The 21,067-nt window shown below is 44.0% G+C and overlaps 1 protein-coding gene across 1 annotated transcript in view; it reads right to left on the bottom strand.

Annotated features, from left to right (window-relative positions):
• ank2a (ankyrin 2a, neuronal) overlaps window positions 1-3,188 on the bottom strand; it is a 56,837-nt gene extending 53,649 nt beyond the window's left edge. The window contains exons 1-2 of the mRNA XM_084572645.1: window positions 2,831-3,188; window positions 1,095-1,196 (exon numbers count right to left, since the gene is read on the bottom strand). Of these exons, the coding sequence (XP_084428771.1) occupies window positions 1,095-1,196; window positions 2,831-2,974 (246 nt within the window). The 5' untranslated portion in view covers window positions 2,975-3,188. The remainder of the gene's footprint in view (window positions 1-1,094; window positions 1,197-2,830) is intronic.
• Window positions 3,189-21,067: the final 17,879 nt, after the last annotated feature.

Genomic DNA, 21,067 nt, shown 5'->3' with positions numbered 1-21,067 from the left:
GTGGGGCGTTATAAGGTATGGATGGGGCCTGGCAGGTTTAGGTATGCGCTGACCCAGCTCGGTTGAGTGATGCCACCATGACACAACAAAGTGAAGGCCGGCTTGAGCAGCTTTGACAGGCCAGACTAGTTAACTGTTCTGACCTACTGTGAGGTATACACCGATCAGTCATAACATTATGACCACCTTTCTAATATTGTGTAGCCTCCGAAACAGTTGTGACTCATCAGAGAATGGACATGGGCCTTCTGAGGGTGTCCTGTGGTGTCTGGTAACAGCATGTTGTTAGTGGGGGCCTTTGGGTCCTATGGGTTCAGGGCCAGGGGCTTCTGTGGATCATCCCACAGATACTTGATCAGTTTGGGATCTAGTGAATTTGGAGGCCAGGTCAACACCTTTTGCTGCTTTTCATGTTTTTTTGAGTTGTTACTCAAGCGTTTTTTGTGTGTGCCTGTGTCAGGCTGCATCCTGCTGGGGATGGCTGCTGCCTTCAAGGAGTGTCATTGCTATGGGGTTGGGGTGTCTGGTCTGGTCTAGATGGGTGGTACATGTCTAAGTAACATCTGGTCTGGTCTAGATGGGTGGTACATGTCTAAGTAACATCTGGTCTGGTCTAGATGGGTGGTACATGTCTAAGTAACATCCACATGAATGCCAGGTTCAAATGTTTACCAGCAGAACATTGTATTGTCACAAGATGGTCAATGTTATTTACTCCTCCTGTCAGTGGTCATAATGTTGTGGCTGATCAGCGTATTAGCATATACTTTCTTTATGGAATTTTGCACGAACTGCACTTCCTGTTTTGTCTTTTCATTACTTCTGTGCTAGATAACTTGTGATAATTTAACTGTGAACATATTGGTCAAAGTCAAAGTTTTGTGTACTGAAGATTTACTAATTATTCAACAACTTGAGTCTGACTCTGATTTTCGCTGGTGCTCCATGGTTTAAAGACTGAAATCTCATCATGTAAAACGCTGGGTTCTGCTGTCTTGATTCAGTTCAGTTTCATCACACACATCAACTACAACTGAAGAGTCCAGGAAAGGTCCACCAGACGTACTGCAGCTTGTGTTGAGAAGTGCTCTTACCTGGTTACAGGTGCCAATGTCCACTCCATTTTTCAGGAATTCAAGGACTTTGTCAATGTTCCCCGCTCTGGCAGCCCGGAGGAAACTGGTGTTACTGTCGGACTAGAGAGGTGAAGACAGAGAGGGGTACAATATTAGAAGCATATCTGACAAATGCTGTATAAAGAAGTATGCAAGTACAAAGTAAACACTAGTCAAGTCAGAGAGCGTTTCACGTTACTCAGCAGATACACACAAACAAAGTAAAGTCTTTTTTAATTTGGATATGTTTTCATGATTTTACTTTTAGTTATATTTACATAGACATCCACATTTAAAACAATAAGTTTAATATTAAAAAACTAAAATCAAGGATGCAGAAAGTATTTGAAGTCTCTGAGGTCCAACCGCTTGTGCCACTGTCCATGTAGGCTATTCTAATTTTAGACATTAGACATCCGGGCTGCACAAAGCAGCTGCAACACACACACACACAAATTTCCATCACTTCAGACGACATTACTCTGACTTATTCTCGTTTCCTGGATAGCAATTATGTGAAACTTATGAACAGTATCCCATTGTTTTGCTGGATTTATTATGCATGCACCTGTTGCATTTTAGGTTTCACACTGAATTCCTTTAAAATCTTGACCTACTTCAGTTTCTCTTTTTAAGGATGTAAGAGAAGAAAGCCCCTGTCCGCACGCCCCTTTCCTCTGAGCCGGGATCAATATCAACTGTAAACACCCCTCAACACAACCCGAGCCTACCTACTGTACCATAACTCACAGCAGCTACAAATAGCTCACCACAACAGTTCAGGGCCCAATTTCAAGCCAATTTCAATATATAAAATTCTATTAACAATAAATAATCTTGCATTCCTTTAATACTGGGTTTCTGATCTTAAAATAATTGCAATAACCATGACAGCATGTTTTGCAGGATAGCTACTCTATAAATAAATCCGTTTCAAATTTGACAAACTAGTGATGTAAAGAGTTTGCTCTGCACATAAGCTCCGCCCCCTCTTTCCGTGTACACAGGTAGCGACGACACAAGCCACCCTATTGTTTCAGCAAGCAATGGTAGCAATATATTCAGTGTGATATTAGCCACAGATATTAGCCAGTACTGTGAGTCCGCTGACATAAAAATCCATTTAGATAAAAAGTGAAAACAAATTTAAATTAAGTTACTATTTCTGATTGAATAGTAACTTAATTGGCTAATTATTGTTAAAATAAATTGCTTTCAATTAACTGTCTGAAAATAACCAATCAACGGCTGATGATGAGCTTTGGTGCCAAACATGAGTCCATTTCAGATAGCTGACATTTTCAACATAGTTTAGTAGTAATGTAAATACACTGTAACTTAAAGTCACAGTACTTGCAGATTCCTACATTGCTACATTGACCTGAGGGAATGTAGACAGGGTTTTAAACTCCTATTAGTGGGGTTAAGGTATTACTGTGTCAGTCAGACACCATTGGGTGTCAACTTGCCAAATCAGCACAATGAAACTCCTCGCTGCATGTCAGGAATGAGGACACGCCCCTCTGTGGGATCAAGGGTCAAGCCCCTTACATGAGATGTCACCACACACACACACACACACACACATAAACACACAACCAGCAGAGATTAACACATTGTTGTGGAAAAGGACACTTCATCCGTGCAGCGTAAGAACCAGAAAATATAAAAAGTTAATAAAAGGAGCAGGCATCACGTCTTTTCCCAACTCTTACCAGTAAGTAGTCAACTTCAGATCGACAGCCAGCGGCTTTGTAGTAATCACTGTGTTGGTTTACGTCACTGTTACTCCCAGTGGTCTTCAAATTGTTATCTGATCCACAGGCTTTACATGTTGCTGCATTCCCCATGGTTACCATCCAAATCTGATGAGAACTTCCTCAGCTATATGTGAATACTGTAGCCTTTCTTCACTTACTTTTAGGACTGTATGGTAAAGTATCATCCACCAAAGTAAAATCCTTGCAGCTTCTCACTTTGCAACCTCAGAAAAAAAGCCTCTCCATCGTTCTTCTGCATCAGTCAGTCTCACAAAGCGTTACTGTGTACTTACTTTCCGCCCAAACTTACAGTATATCATTTCAAAACCTTACTTCCTTTTCTATTTGACACCACTATATCCTGTCACTGTTCTCTTTCATCCATTGAACTCCTCCGGCTGAAACACCTCTGCCTCGGTCTTAAGAGTATGTGCACCATCTAGTCAGGGCCCTGTCCTTCCTGCCTGTACTTCCTCTACCTCTCCTCTTTCTGTCGGACAACAACTGCAGCCATAAACATCTCTCCTATCTTGGCTATTTTTACCGCTCCACACCAGCAATTCTACCAAGTCACCAGCCCCTTTGCTGTGTGTGACCCGGGTGGGGTGCGTGACAGCTGGGTTTGAGGCAGAATGCAGACTGCACGGCCTGCGGTGCTCTTCAGGAACCCCAAGGCTCGCGATCAAGAGCCAAACCTTAAAACCTCTTTAACTGCACCTCACCCACATATTCAGTTCATAAAAGCCTTCTTCCTGAAGCTTCACAGTGCTTTTAAGGTAATAATGATTTTTAATTTAATGGTAGAAGATAATGCACGTGAATGGGAGTGTATGTGCATTTGGGGGAAGATCATTGCCCTGCACTGTGGTCTAAACTTACCTTACTCATCAGAAATGAGGCACGGGCCATCCTGTCTGAGCTCACACGGTATCAAACACTCAGAAAGACATTACAGACGGAGTCAGGTGTCTGTGATGCAGAGTGCATTTCAGTTTTTTTTAAAGTGCGTTTTCACTTGTTTGCCTTTACTGCACGTCTCGTTCATCTGTTTGCCGAGCCAGAAACACGACGAGAGGCTGATTTGATTGAGATCCAGCTGTAATCTGCACATGTCCAGGATTTGTGTAGATTGACCAGGAGTGAGTCATGTAATGAACCATACTGGATTATAGACTGACCTCTGTCCAAGTGTATGCTCACACTGGATGGAAATCAAATCTCCACTGAGCGTAGGAAACATCCCATTAGCAGCCGCATGTCTGTGTACACAAGGTCACTAAGGGAAGTTTAAGTTTAAAGGAAGTTTATGAACTCTGTCTTGGCTAGTATTGCAATGAAAGTGAAAAATAAATATTGATCATAAAAAAAGAGCTTCAGTCTTTATGGTAGGAGATCAATAATACACGCAAAGTATTCCAGTGTAATAGTTTTAACCACTGCCCTATACACGGTCAACCGCATCCACATCTGTGCAACCCCCTACGACCCACTCTCACACCAACACCAGCGTTCACAGTATGTTCTTACAGCAAAACCCCACAAAAGCATGTCCATTGTGTCATGGGCGGCAACCCTAAGTGGTCGTGTGATGTGTTTTACCAGTCGCTTTCGCTCAGCTCTTTCACGCTGCCGTCTCCTCCTCTCCCTGGCTTTTTGAAGAGCTCTGTACTCTGGATTTTGCTCGAGCTCACGAGCCTTCTTCAGGTGGGCTGCGGCATGAGCCATGACTTCAGCCTGATGCTTTTCTACGAGGAGCTTAAGATTAACTTTGGATCTAAAGCGCAGTAGCTACATCAAATTTTTGCATGTATTTTGCATTTGATTCTTAAAAAAATGACTCAGTTTCCTTGCTGCATAAGCACTGCGCCAAAATGGAAAAAAAGCTTCAAGGGACGTTTCAAATTCTCCCGAAAACATTAAAACTGAACCAACTTTAGAATTTGTGCTCATCCCCAACAACAAAATGCAATAAAATAATAATAAAAAAGGGTTCCTCTTGTTCCCCCTCCTCTCCGTGAGTGTTCTTCAAAAACCACGAAGCAGCGGAAGGATTTTCCCCTTCTCAAATGAAATCATACATCCACATATGCCGAGTCCTGTTCAAAAAAGGAAATGGTGACTGAAAAGGGCTGGTGAATGATAAGAGCAAGGGACATCCACTCACTCATCCCACAACACACACACACACACACACACACAACAACAACAACACACAGGGAATGATCCTGTCCAGATGTGCACGAAAACCCAATTCCTTGCGAACAGATGTGGCTGCACAATAGGTGTGTGTGTTTTGCATGCGTGTGTGTGTGTGTGAACGTGCATGTGCATGCATGTGAGTATTAATGTGCGTGTGCGTCACAGTCACAAGAGAGTGTTTATTGTGTAAGGGGTTTAGCGAGGCTGCATGCCAGCGGCCAGCTGACTGCTGCAGCCCCAGCTACCCTCTCAGTGGCCATTTAGCGTGAGGGGAAGCAGGGGCACTCTGGGACAAGAAAGGGTTAAAGGATGATGAGGATTAAATGAGGAGAGAAACGGGAGAATGGGAGAAAATAAGCTGAATATTAAATATGTCATGAGGAATTTTCTGGTCCTAGCGTGTTACCTGACACACGGACATTCCTTGTCACAGTTTTCTATAATCACACACAAACTCTGGACATACAGATATTTCTTCTTAACATTTGTGTATTTACTAATATCCAAGCCAACAGAACAAACTAGTTTTAATTTTATTCTACTTGGGTCTGTGCTAAATTTTGGCTAAACACTCATTTGTCAATTATTTGGACTGATTCCCATCAAAACCGTCTGGAGGAGTTACGCACTTATATCATCACATCAGTGAGACTTACGCAGATACTGACGGCCTTCTTGTGTGTCGCAGTTAACGCCAAGATCATATGTTCATTAAGTGGGCAGGTGCGGAGACATTTAACAGACTGGGTGAAACAAAAAGCGGAAAAGGAAAAAGTTGTTTCAGCGGCACAAATCAAAACAATAAGCTGCAAGGCACGTGACAGAAAGCTTTTAGGATGAGAATCAGGGTGAACTTGGGTACAGGCTGTTCTTCTATGAGCCAGCAAAGAAGAAGGGACACAACCACTCCATCTAGAGGGGGTGGACCAGGGAGCACAGAACACAGTAGCACCCAATCACCTGCGAGTTCCAGGCATCCCCCTGCGGTGGCGCCAAAGTGGGCCGGTCCAGATCGCAACTGCACTGCAGCCTCAGTACCGTGTCTGATGGAATATAATTTGACAGCTCGGGCATGTGTGTGTGTGTGTGTGTGTGTCCACCAGCAGCAGACGGGTGTCAAGGTCTCTCTCTCTGTCTCCCTCTCTCTCTGTCAATGCAGCTATGTTAAGGGTTTGAAATTTCAGCACCAGGGACAGGGACACAATCTCACACCTCTATTTCTGTTCTCACATTCTGCCTGATGTGTTTCCACGGGCTCGGTCGACAACAACAACAACAGCATCAGCATCAGCAACATTTCTCTCTGCTAGCAATCATGAATGGGAGAGATCCGCTGAATCAGTCCACACTACAATGCTGTCTAAATCGTTCCACCCTGGTGCACTTAACTTGAGTGCTTCACTTAGTTCCGTTTCAGTCCTGCCGTTGGAGGGAATGCACATGGCTGTGGGTTAGGATTAAGGATCTGCTCCTCTGGCACTCTCTGCTGGTAACACAGGGAATCTTTTTTTTTTTCTAAATGCAACAGTGATAGATCTTAGATTAAACCAACGTATAGAAGAAATAAAAGGACATTAGTGTAATTTTCCCTTGTCACAATTTTTATTAATTTATTTTTTTAATGGAGTAATCATAAATAAAATAAAATAGAATAAAATAAAATATGGGAGAAGTAATAGACATCAAAGTTTTGCATCATTATTTGCAAGACATAATAACATAGGGAAAACATAGCTCAGTGTATATATATATGTATATATATTTGTGATGTGTCTTTTATAAAGTAAAACATATATTTATTTGCACACGGAATTGATTTAACAATTGCTCCCTTAGGAGTTAAGTTGAACTCAAAGTTTGTTACCAAGCAACCAGCCGAAAAACAGCTTTCCAAAGCCATCAGAAGTAAAAAAGTAAGTGTGATGGTCTTTAGATGTTGAAACTGCAATGATGTTTACTCATTCATGTTAACAGCGGTTAAACGCCGGCACATATCTTCTAATCTTTTAAAACCGTGTTGCTTGAGATGCGGATTTCCAGATTTAACAAATAAAATCTCAAACTACTGATCAGCACGTCAGTTGATCCGGAGCTCACGGTTAAACGCCACGTTTGCTTGTGCGCCTGCAGTCCGTCACTGTGCGTCTTTATTAATAGAGCACACCGATCACCGACCTCTATTGATCACTCATGCAGGATAATGAGGATTAAGAGAATATATCATACGCTAACAAAGAGAGGGTGTGTATCTGTGTGTGTGCGTTGTCCATTTAGGAGTCAGGTTACATCGACTGGGGGCTAGAAAGAAAGCCGAAGTGAACTCCTCCTTCTATTGGTTTACTGGATCTCGTACAAGGGGATGGGTTAATGGCCTGCTTTCCATTTTATAGATCCAAAGGCTTTTATTTGACCCATTAGGATTCTCTGATAGACAGATATGGGGAAACGCAGAGACCTGTGCATGTATCTGTGCACGCGCCTGTCCAAGTATCGCCAAGTGGAAAGTGTATGGCCCAATCTCAATATCCGTGCTACGGCCTAATCGCTAAACAGTTACAGACTGAACTGACGTCACCTGCTGAGAGAGACAAGGCCCTTTAGGGATCAACTGCACGATCTGAACCTCTTCCAGGGCCTCACTTTATCGAGACGATTAGGGGTATGGTAGTTGTCAAATGCTTGTCCTGGTAAATCCATGAATAAAGTCACAAAGCTATGAATTAGGCGTAATTTACTCAGTCGATGTCTGGAAACTGTGCATAAAAGTATTAAAGGATGTCTGCAGACAACCCTCAGCCATGACAAACCTATCAGTGAGGCACAAACACACACAAACAGACCTCCTGCCTCCTGTCCAAACCATCTCAACTCTTTATCTCAGCTGTCCCTCTACTGTACTCATTCCTGATCCTGTCCATCCTGGTCACGCCCAGAGAAAACCTCAAGATCTTCAGCTACCGCTACCTCCAGCTCTTCCTCCTGTCTTTTCTTCAAAGCCGCTGTCTCTGATCCACACAGCATCTCTGCCCTGTAAACCTTTCCTTTCATTCTTGCTGCTACTGTTCTATGCCACAACACACCCGAGACCTTTCTTTACCCATTCCATCCTGCCTGCACCCGCCTTTCCACCTCTTTTCCACCTCTTGGACACACACAAACCTATTTAAGTGTTATGGTACATTTAAAAAAGGGCTAGAAACGGCATGTTTCTTACTGATCATGGTTATTCCTTGACTTCTGAGTTTAACTTTACAATAATAGCATTCATCTGCAATTAATTCTCAAAAAAAAAATGGAATTTTAGATTAATACGTGCTCAGCCATTACAGTTACCAAGCAGTAGATGAGATAACAGTGGATAAATAAATGTTCACTCTGATTTCCTGAGTCCGAGTGCACACACAGGAACTATAATGAACCAATAGTAGAAGGAAACGCGTGTTAATCGAATCAAAAAATGTATCTGTAATGCAGAATTCTGCAGTAAACTGGCCGTGTTTCTTTAACTTGTCTATTACTTGTTTGTTGTTTTGGAAGCTACCGTTGCCAGTGTTGTTTATGAATCGTCCGCCTTGCTAATGGAGCAACAACGCTGACTAGTAAGCTTCGGCCAAGTGATGAGTGTCAGGCGGCGCATAATGCATCAGAGGTTTAATGGAGGGAGGATCTTTCTGCTTGAGACAACTCATTTAGACTTCTTGAAGCTTATACATTTTTCATGGCCACAATCTATTGGCCCTCGGCCCCAACTGCTCTTCACTGAGAAATAGTTTTCATTTATTTGGTTTAAGTAATGCGTTACACTTACGCTATCCCGGTAAGTGAGCATGACTTGAAAGTCTTCTCGACAGCAACACAGGATATGGACCAATTCCTTCACACCTTTCCAACAGCCAGTAAACTAGAAGCGGCAGACGTCTTGAAAGGCCAAAATCAAGGAGATCTGCAAATTTGCTTTCAACACAAATGCATTACTGGCAATATATTGTTTTCACTTCAGATCTGACTTACTGGATCTACTGAGGCTTAGAAGAAGAGTTTCCTGGAAGACATAGCACCCAGGCAGCAATGCCACAGCTTGCCAATTCTGCATATCAGTTTGCAAGTGGATTTAACAAGGGAAAACACTGAGGTGATCTTGTGAGCACAAGGGATACAGGGAGACGCAGAAGCTCCAATTTCCAGCAAGAAAGCAATTACGTGCATAATTCCTGCAAAGAAAAGTACAATATCTTACAACAGTACAACGACATCTTAGTCTTATAGACAGCCCAGGCTGCAGGGTTTACAGATCCAGATATGTGAAGGAATATTTTGGTACAATCTGTGTTCAAGACAACACCAATCACACGCTGAAGCTCAGAATATGCACACTGCTCACCCCTTCCCCTCGGGGTATTGATTCTAAAATGCAGCTGAACCCTGCACCACACGGTTGTAACATGAGGATATCAGAGCTGCAGTTTTACCCGATTTCTATACCTGACACCATGTCTTTCACTGGTAAATACAGTATGGATGATACCATACAGTCTGAGCAACTGAACGAAGGGCGATAAACAGTAACTCTACAGTGTTTTCGCAGGATTCGCTGCAGTGTGTGGCAATACCGTGGGCTACGGCAATCTCTGCAAGCAGCGCGAAGTGCTTCAAAAACAAATGATTTTGAACCCAAAAGTTAGCAGAGTATGAAAATTGCTAGCCCATAAATGACGTGTGCTCTGTTAAAAGTGCAGAGCAGACGCAGCAATGGATTGGCTGGGATATTATTTAAATGTCAACTCATTTTCGAGACTATTTTACTGCTCAGGAAAGGTCAGAGTCATAAAGCACACAACAAACACGCTCCCTCTCTCATTCTCTCTCTCTCTTTTTCCATCACTGCTTCTCACAAAACTAAATCACGCAGTCAAATTTAATAGTGAGCGGACAAAGCGGGCGGTTAGGAACCCAGATCAGACCACACCCGAAAACAGTGAGTAATGATGCTGAGACACTGGGAGGGAGGGGCTGAAATGAGAGCGGACAGAAAGATGCATCGTGAATGGGATACATAACCTTGATACAGTCACATGATATGCCCAGAGAGAGAGTCGACTGGAGAAAGTCCAGAGGACCACGCCCTGTTGTGGCTGAAGCAGTACCATGTCGACACACTAACAGGAGCGAGCGCTCAAAAATGGCAACTCCTGATTCGTGACTTAGCTGATTTGCCAGTGGCAGGACGTGCTCCATTTGTCCTTTGAACATATTAACAGCCCTACCCGCTTCCGCAGACTGACAAGCAGCAACCCCTCAGGCACACAGCAGTGCCACATTAACTGATTACTTTTTTGTTACATTAGGCCAAAGCCGAACATTTTTCCATAGCAAACTATGACCGCTGTAAAATAATCAGTAAGTCCAAAAATGCAGAGTAAGCAACTCAAGTAAGTATGTGCATAAATTCATTATTAACTTCCTGTAACTGACACCAGGTTAATGCTGTGTTATGTCTAAAGATCTGTAAAATGCAACGCTTGCAGCAATACATCCACCGGATTGGTAATATACCCGCTAACTAGCCGTCGTGATAATTTACTGCTTTCCCTTTTCCCCTCTTTGAAGCGCTGCCAAACCCCCCTGGGTACACATGACGTCAGCCTGTGGTTCTGGTTAAGTAGATGTGATGAAGGCCTACTGGAAAAAACACCGATCAGCCACAACATTACGACCACTGACAGGAAAAGTAAATAACATTGAGCATCTTGAGACACTAAAATGTTCTGCTGTTCTGCTTTTGGACCTGGCATTCATTCATATGGATGTTACTTAGACATGCACCACCCACCTAGACCAGACCAGGCCCCCCCTACCCCATAGCAATGACACTCCTTGATGGCAGCAGCCATCCCCAGCAGGATGCAGCCTGACACATATAAAAACAGTTTAGGAACAAATCAAAAAAACATGAAGAACAGCACATGGTCTCCAAATTTACTAGTTCTCAAACTCATCAAGTATCTGTGGGATGCACTGGTACAAGCCTGATCCACAGCAGCCCCTCCCCTCAACCCATTGGACCCAAACACCACAGGACACGCTCAGAAGGCCCATGTCCATTCTCTGATGAGTCAGAACTATTTTGGAGACCTACACAATATTAGGAAGGTGGTCATAATGTTATGCCTGATCGGTGTAGCTGCTATACTCTAGTGAGTGGGCCACCCTACTGCTGATGCTATCATTGTCAGTCAATATCAATTATCCGGATGTAAGGGTGATAATAGTGGGCTGTGAAGAGGGCTGTGATGTAGTAGAAATCTTTTATGTTTCCAAAGTCAACCCAGTGAGACCTGTAAGCAAATAAAAGCATGTAGGAATTACGAGGTTTTTGCCACAAGATCCCCCAAATTAACCTCATTCTTAGATAACACACAGAGAAACACTCTGTTTTACCACTTTGACCCTCTCCTCATGTGCCAGCACTGCTGAAAAATGCCGGCAGAATATTTTACTCCCGTCTGACGGCTGATCTCATCCGCCGTCAGATGACGAAGGGTACCGGGGCAGAAACTGGTTTCACCCCCTAGTTGAATTTATCGTGAATAATGTAACGTGTGACCTAAAATCCGCAGCAGCGTACAGTCATGCCAGGAATGCTGAGTGATGCTATCAGACTGAGAGAAAGACAGGAACAACCAGGCAGACAATTAGTCACACGTAATATCTGTGAGCGAGAGGAAAAATAAAAAACAGATGGGAGCAGAACACGCGGATAATTAGCCGTCGGTTTTGGGCTATAATCGCACGCCTCTGTTAGGTAAACTGCACTTGCTGTTGGTTGCGTCACAGCATCTTTCTCAGCATGTGAAAAAAGCAATTTGATGTTTCGCCGCTACGTTCGTGTTTGTCTACTCTCAGTGCTATTCTCGACAGCACGGCAAAGAGCTCAGATGTGTTTTCCTGTGAGAAAGCCTTCACAGAGAAACAGAGAGAGAGAGAGAGAGAGAGAGCACATTTACATGTAGGTGTTCTGAGAAGTCCATTGATCACCAACCCCGCCCTGCTCTCTCTCCCCCTGTCTGCTTCTGTCTAACGGGAAACAGCGTTATAAGGCCATAATGAATAATTAACTTCTAAATGCCTCCCACTCCCCTAGTCCAAAAACACCTGCCCTCCATGGAGGAAAGGGCACAACTCAAGCCAGTACAATATTGCTATAGCCTAGCTCGTACCACTCATATTCTGCAGCTGTGGATGCTGAATGTGGCCCATGAGTTCATATCCCTCCTTATAAGAAGTGTTTGGCTTAATTTCCATCTATTTTAATGGACAACCTTTAACCTACGCAAGAGAAGCACAATGACGAGGAACTATGACTCATCAAGTTATGGTATCTCTGCCTCTGAAGGTACACCTGTGACGGATGGTGTCAAACATATAGGACACCCCAGTTAGTTATTTGGTACCTTGACAGCCAGGAAGCACTGTCCAGGATACACCAGGAATGTCAATACCTTGTTTGTACCCAAATATAGACGACTCTCCATATGGATTTTGGATCAGTGACAAGGACTACCGCCCAATCGCCGCTGCGCTGTATGGACGCTCGTACTTAGCCTAGAAAAGATCAAATGGCTGTTGCTTGTATATTGCATCATTTACAAAGCGGCTCCTTGTTACTTGACCGGCTGAGTACCAGGCCTAATATGGCCACTCTTTGAGGTGAGTTCAGCCAAGTGGGACGGGAATATTTCGGTGTCAGTTCCCCGGGTCGACTTTAAACGCGTGTGCCAGAGACAAAGCTGTGATTTGTTGGAGACAGAGCTCTAGGAAGAGGCTCGGCAAGACAAGGTTTAGTTCAGTTTAAGGTGCTCCATCGTCTTCGCATTACAGACCTTGGTTGTCCAAGATGCAGATACAGTCCAGCCCCAGTTGGGCATATGTTTTGTACATGTCCCGCCTTAACAGACCATAGCTCCTGACTTCCACACAGCCATCTCTGGCATACCACCCCACAACGGCAAGCTTACGGAAACATATTATCTACATCTAATGCTTTTGCATTTGCATCACTAATTGCCCGTAGATTAAATCTCTTTAGCTGGAAATCAAATGTAGCCCCATTTCTACAGTGGTTAAAAGAGGTGCTTTCTCTTTTGCCTTTGGAGAAACTCCGATACAAGATATGCAAAATTAACAGGAAGTTTATCGTAACCTGAAGCGTTTTTGTAGACTTCATTCGAGGCTTCTCCTTCCATTGAAGATGTGAACGATATTAAGAAAACAATGTCCTTTTTATTCCGGCATGTATGTGTTGGTCCCTGAGCTGTAGGGGTGGGGTGGGTGTGGGATAGGAGGGGGTGTACTGTTGCTTATGTTCAGTAATGGTCTTTGTCCTACGTTCACTGGACAATAAGTTGAAAACCCCAAAAATATTTTTAGGTTTGTTCGCGCCTTTGAGAAGCTCAGACCAAACGAACACTTGGCATCTTTGCTGACTATCAAAATAGTGAATAAATTGATTTGTTTGCTGTTGAATTGACTCATTGTTTCAATTCTGACGTCTATTATTTCACTTCTGATTCTAGGAATGAGTATTTTAACTATTTTCAAGCATCATCTAAATAAAAATGAACCAACAATTAGTCAAAGCCAAGCATTAGCTTATTCACTTACATAGGTGCATGTGGCATGTGATGACTTATCTCAAATACAAAGACTGCATCACGAAAGGTTGAGCAGTTACTTTTGTTTTCTCGAAACTACTTGTTAGGACTTTATGGTGCAACATCAACTAATGGTAAAGTGTTGCACAGTGTAATGGACACACAGAGTTTGCTGAATCATGGCCTTACATGATTCGGCAACAATGCAGTACCAAGTCGATGTTTCACAGGAAACAATTATAAATTCTTAATGGCGTTTGGTAACTATCAGTAGAGGTACTGCAGTGGTTGACTCGAGGTCATTTGCAGGTTTCTGCGTGAGCATTTACAAACAGGGAAAGTGCTCTGACAGCTCTGGTAAATACAGATATGTAATGCTCTGTGTATCTTAGGCACATATGGAGATACGACCTGCAACCACAGGGAGCCAAATTTCCCCAACATTTCTATCAGACATCGTGCACAGCTGTGGTCATACGTGGGTGTGCGCCGATGGGGCTGTTCTGAAGTAATGCAATGAAGGCCGCGACTCCATTAGGACTCCCTTCCTGCAGAGTCCCATCATACCACTCCCGGTGGAGAAAGAGAGACAGACAGATAGGCAGGCAGATACGGAGAGGCATAAGAGAGGTGGAAAAGAGAGAGATGAAAATGTCAAAGGCCGCAGTGTAATCTGACCTCCTGGCACATCGGGACCTTGGTGTAGGAACCGGTGGGGAGGAGTGTGGGGCAGATGGGGGGGAGAGAGAGATGGAGAGGGAGGGAGGGAGGTATTTTGGAGAGAAATGAGAGATGGGTAGAAATGGCAGCCAAGAAGACAAGGAGAGAACTAGGGTAAAGAATAAAGGCCCCACATTAGAGAGAGGCTTTGGGAGAGAAAAGAGGCACTGCAAGGTGAAAAAGTGGGGAAGGAATGTGGTACTAAACGAACGGAAGCACTTTCAAGTAAGTTTACTTGAAAGTGGATCTTCCTGCCAAAAACTGACTAAGAAACGGAAACTGCCAAAGATCACCTCTAGGTCTAAAATTAGAGCATTCCCAATGAAGGTATTTGTGTCTGAAGACAAAGAAATGTGTTATGTCCTGTGTTCTGTCGCAGCGAGTCCAAACTGAAGTTCAAATATTTCCATTATCAGTGTCAGACTGCAGTCAACATAAAATCTTATCCCCGGTCGATCTCTGCAAACTGAGGTCTGAAGTATCCATTATTTAACCACGGGGAAGTCAGGCGGGGGGCCGACATATTATGACGCAGTCTATGTATTGTTCAGACAGAGGAGAAGGCAGACTGCGGAGAGCAATCATTTAACACCAGCACAGAGCTGAGAGCCAAGGCCCAGTGACACTGGTCCACGGCAGTGAGCAAGAGACATTGAGACAAAGCCACCCGGCAAGAAAGAAGCTATTTTTCTCCAGGACAATCACTCAGGAGACGGGCGGTATTTTTAGCCTTGCTAGCATGATCTCCTTTGTCATTTTCTCACATGCACTGCAAACCTGTTACTCGATGAATTAGTGCTTGCATCTGTCACACTTTTTATCTTTCTCTTTAACCCCCCACCAGGTTAAAGTCACTGCCCCCCCCCAAATGACAAATCACAGAAAAAGAAGTTTCCACACGTAATCACTGCATCCAGTGGTTCGGTGTCCCTGTTTCTTTTGTCAGCCAAGTGTAAGAAAACCATCAACAAGGTCTGTATATTATGTTCGTAAACCAGATTATTGTTTCTGGAAGGGTATTTCGTGTTATGTTCGACAAATAAAATTAAGACTAGCAGAAGATGTGCTTCTCCTTTAAAGCACGTTGATTAGATAGCATCCTTTAAGGCTCTTTTGGGGTACTGCGGGACATAGACGTCGTAACCTACGCACATAGCCTTTGCCGGTACGAGCCATTTATACTTGCGCGCTCATCAGTCTGGCTCGCTCTGTAAAAACGCCACCCAAGTCGGCGCTGTGTCTTTTTCGCCAGTCGGGTTAATTTTTTTTCTACTTCCTGCCTCACTTTCAACAATGGCGACTGAACTTTCACAGAAATGTTGCCGAAGACGAGTCGTACAAATGTTTCTATGTCCGAACCTCCTCAGTTAACCTTTCCTCGATGTGTTCCATCTTTATTGATCCAAAACAATCAATTGGAAAATTGCGGACATGGAGAAGCAGCCGGAAATAACAAAGCGGAAACACGCTACTACCAAGTGGACCAATCATAGCTCTTGCGGTGTCGCTCTAGCTACGCCTAAACCGCCTATTAGAAGTGCCATTCTCTTTCTTTCAAGTCAACATAATGTACCCTAGGATAAAAACATCTTTATACTGACCGTGATAATAATTACCACATGTAATGTGACGTGGATTTGCTCTGAGGGATAAACCAACTCCATTTGGTAGCTTTTTTTTACCATTTAGTTCATTTTTCCCTTTCACTACACACATATTTACTTCAATGCCATTGGTTGCACTCGTCAAACTTAATTCAACTAGGATAGCTTTGATAAGCGTTATGCTACCACCAAACTGAAGACAGATAATACAGCAGAAGGCTTGGGGAAGAAGTCCAACATCCAGCAAGCACAAGACTCAGAAATTGGAGTAGATCAAAACAAATCTAAAAACAGAATGAATGATCAAGTTACATTTGCAAGTTAGGAACAGAAACTTTTGTTGTCAATACTATGTCATGGCGAAATAGCAAAAAAAAAGGAAATAAGCCACTTATCCCTAAATCCATTTATTTTGAATAATGTTTGCAGACATACTGTACAACAGAAAGCTGAGTTGTATGGCTAGAATAAGCATTCCCAGATTGAACCTGGTAGGTGAGTACCTACAATCAATAGTATGACCATAAGGCAATCATTGCAAGCATTGCATTATCAGAATCAGAGCGGTACCTCTGATAATTAATCTCTAAGCGCCGTCAGTACTAGGTTTAAATCTTGGCTTGAAAGAAGGGGGAGTAGACAAAAGGAGAACCCTAGAATGATGAGACATTTAGGGGTCACTAGGGTCGGGACAGGGACGTGATCATTTATCACACCGCCGCTGCCAATTTATAGGTTCTGCTGCTCGGGCCTATAAATGGATCCCTGCAGGAGAACATAACTACTCCCCTGCATCACCCAGGTGCCTCAGAGAGTTTGCCATGATAACAAATATGTGCCTTAAACTACACACATTACGGGCCATCTGTGCGATTTTTACATTTGGATACCGTAGAAGTGAACGTGCAGAAAAAAGATCACTTTTAAAGAATTACCATGAGTCATCTTACTTTAGCTCACCCATGAAGGATGAGATAAGCAAAAAATAGGTTTCATTTTAGAGGTGAACAGGCTTTTTTTCAAGTAAAAGCATGATTGTTCTTCCGTGTCAAAGCTGCTGATAATTATATCACAGGATGAGAATCGAGGAGACAAGCTTATCCAGGTTCAGCTCATGTAATGCTGGTAAGTACTCATGAGAAGCTGTGGTACAGATACAAATATGTGCTCAGAGATTAGCTTCCAGTGTGACTACTTTCATCAGTTCAGCCTCCCAAGACGCCTTCGCACTCAGCAGAACTCGAGAAGTTCCCTTTGTGCTTTTATTAAGAGGCGGATCAAGAGGAATACGCGCATATGTCGAGTTGAAGTTCAGTGACCGGTGACTAATCTGCTTATCCCCCCTCCTCTGTTCAAATGAGATCACATCAAGAAAAAGGATGTTACTATAGTAGTCATCCTGCACAGGATGCCAAAAACACCTGGTTGAATCATGCTGCTTTTTAATTTTTTTAACAGGGACACTTGCATCCAAGTAAAGGAGCTCAAAGGCCCCACCCTAAAAGAAGAGCCTGAAGTGTGTGTGTGTGTGTGTGTGTGTTGGTAGCACTACAGTCCATTACTGAAATCACATTAGCTTCTGAGACTGCACCGAGACAGGAAACAACCCTCTACCATCTCCTGACTCACTTTCATTGAATACACAAACACACACACACATTACATGATCTAATCTAGGTGGTACCACTTAACATCCACTCTCTTGTTTGTGCTCCACGAGAACCGACTCGCACCAAACGAACCGCCTGCATCAGTTTTCCAAGAAACACACCTTTAGGTTTTTAGCAATAAGGACACGAGATGACGCTGATGTCCAATGGCAGAGGAGGATGTGATCAGAGCTGGAGTCCAGATGAGGGTAGAAAAAAGTTAACGCCGGTGACCACAAGTGGCCTGAGAGAGCACTTAGAGGGCACACAGGGCACGTTCAGTCACACATATACACTTTACAGCAATCCATTACGCTGGAACTAAATCACACATGGCAGCAGACTTCATGTTTTCTAAAGCACACAGCCTAGACTGGCCTGTGTTTGACAAAGACCATCTGAAATCAACAAGAGCTATAGTAAGAAAGTCACATTTGGAGATGCTCCCTGTCTGGCTTGCAGTATGACCTATCAACACACTAAACATATGACGGTACATGTCAAGTTGTAAACATTCCTCCTCACTGAAGCCCGTTCTAGTGGCTGGAGCAGTCCCTGCAGACACGGTGGTGCTTATTTTGACGGCTGTAATAATAATAATAACCACTGGCACAGTCGGATTGTGTGGGCATTATCACACTCCGCTGAGGATCGCCCCTCTAAGTCTCTTATCTGAACAGATGGCATGATCGCTGCAGAATTCGTTTATTTATTTATTTACTCTTATTAGTGGCTAATTTGAGCGCAATTGATGCAATAACAATCAGAGGAAATCTGTCAGATCTGCTCCTGCTGCTGCTGCGCCCGTGTGATAAAGCACGGCAACGCCTTTTGACCGCTGCGCCTAAAAGCGCGCAGCATCAGCAGCAGCAGCAGCGCTCTGGTGGTGCCGCTCGTTTCACGGCTGGCTGGGCCACTTAGCGCAGAGAGCAGGCAGGCTGCGGACAGATTGACACCCACCTGCCGTATACGGTTCTGGTGCAGCGGCGCTGGAGGTCCGCCCTCGAGGGACGTGTTGCTCGAGGAGGCCGTTTTCAAGTCGCGGTCGGAGCCGCCGCCCCTGGAGAGACATTCTTCGGGGCTACTTGACATCCCGTCTCGGGCTCGCTGCTGCTTCTGCTTCTGCTGCTGCTGGAAGAGACGCGGTCAGCGGTGAGGAAGAGAAGAAGGAGGAGGAGGAGAGGGGTGGCTGGGATGGGGGGTTTCTTCTTCTGCCGGTGCAAGGTGGATTCTTTTTTGTGCGGGCCTCAGAATCCACGGGGCTCCGCGGGGCCCCGGATCATTCTGCGCCGTCAGTGATCAAACGTGACAAAAAGCTGATTCTTCTTCCAGAGTGTCAAACCGAAACGAGCGCTCCCTCCGGTTCCAGGGATGCTCCCGGTGTGCTGCTCTGGCCTGTCTCTGTGTGAGGTGTATGGACACGTGAACGCGCTTCGCATGCGCTTCCCCGAAACTCCGCAGGATCGGTGTTGCCTTCAGAGACAATCGGAAGTCTCAGCATCACACCTTGATTGTGATGATCAATCGCCGAAATCGGAAATTTGTTGCACAGTTTCTGCAGAAATATGACGCCTGTGTGGCTCTAAATAACAATAAACGTGTGTTTTTAAACGGCCATTACACTGACGCTCCAACACTAAAGACTGGCCTGCGTGGCCATTAGAAAACAGCTGTCTCCCGATTGTATTTGAATGCAACGTCTAACAGTTAGCGTGCTCCTGTTTTTCTTCTATTTTGCCCCCACCCATACGGCTCTTCTGCAGCAGTACTCCAGTAGCTTCTGATGTGAAAGTTCTCATGTGGTCCCATGATTAAATAAACACTGGAAGACTCCTTGCAAACACATGAAATCACCGCAGCCCTCAAACAATGGGGTTGGCCTCAAATAATGTTGCCTCTTTCTTAGTTTTCTTAGGCCCCACCTTGGCCTGGGTTTCCTCACTAAGCTACAAATGTAATGGGGGCTGACAGGGCCAAATCAATAAAGATGCCTTCCAGACGTCTGAAGACCAGGCAGGACAGCGATGGAGGAGGGCAAAGTGGAGGGGGGAGATTTAAGAAATCATATTAAACTGGCAAAATGTCAGTGTTTGGGATGGACATCTTCAGAAATTGGAATCGTGTTTGTACCAAACCCATCAAGAGTCCTTCTGGGTGATCCTCTGTCTCAACCCCTGCAGGCTACTTAATTATTTAATAATCTGGATTACTGACGGCTCTTTCCATCAGGAAGAGACATTTTAAAGGTTTAATGCACAATGTACATTATAAACAGAAGTGTGCAAAGCTGTCAGGTGTAACAGAAAAAGACTGATAAAGGCCATTTCTCAGCCTCGTGAACAATGACTGCAGTGCAGCCCACATGGTTAGGTTTTTGAAGACGTAATATGACTTGCATGGCTTGGAGTGATATGCAGAATGCAGTCGTCACAGTCATTCCTCTATTGGTACAAAGAAATTTCGTTGAAGATGAAGCAGTGGAGAAGGTTATACAAAGACTTTATTTTACCACTGGCATTCTAATCGAAGCTGAATTATTATTGGATTATTCCAGAGTCCTGAAAGCCGATGGCGGTTAGTTATTTGCAGAGTAGTAGTTCCTGCTTTATTACATACACTGATCAGCCATAACATTAAAACCACTGACAGGAGATGTAAATATTGACCATCTTGTGACAATTCAATGTTCTGCCGGGAAACTTTTGGACCTGGCATTCGTGTGGATGTTACTTAGACATGTACCACCCACCTAGACCAGACCAGGCACCCCCACCCCATGCAATGACACTCCTTGATGGCAGCAGCCATCCCCAGTAGGATGCAGCCTGACACAGGCACACACACAAAAAAGCTTTAGGAACAACTCAAAAAAACAAACAAACAAAAAAAAAAAAACATGAAAAACAGCACAAGGCGTTGACCTGGCCTCCAAATTCACTAGATCCCAAACTGATCAAGTCTCTGTGGGATGATCCATAGAGGCCCCTCCCCTCAACCCATAGTACCCACTAACAACATCCTGTTACTAGACACCACAGGACACTCTCAGAAGGCCAATGTCCATTCTCTGATGAGTCACAACTGTTTCAGAGGCACAAGGGAGACCTACATAATATTAGGAAGGTGGTCATAATGTTATGCCTGCTCGGTATATAGTCACACGCACAGCACTGCCCCCTGTTCCCAAGGCATGGTATTACATCCACAAACCAAACACTACACTAAAAGCAGTGGGTCACACGTTTACTTAACAGCTAGTGAGTGACAAACAACATAAAAATACGTTCTCCCTTGATTATCTGAATCAAAAAGTGAAATTGAATGCAAGGATTCAGTGAGATCTGGCCGGATACAAAAATCAAACAGGTA

The sequence above is a fragment of the Chelon labrosus genome (assembly GCF_963514085.1).
Source record: "Chelon labrosus genome assembly, chromosome: 2".
Lineage (NCBI taxonomy): Eukaryota > Metazoa > Chordata > Actinopteri > Mugiliformes > Mugilidae > Chelon > Chelon labrosus.
The sequence above is the reverse complement of the archived record's forward strand: the minus strand, read 5'-3'. Positions and strand labels throughout refer to the sequence as shown.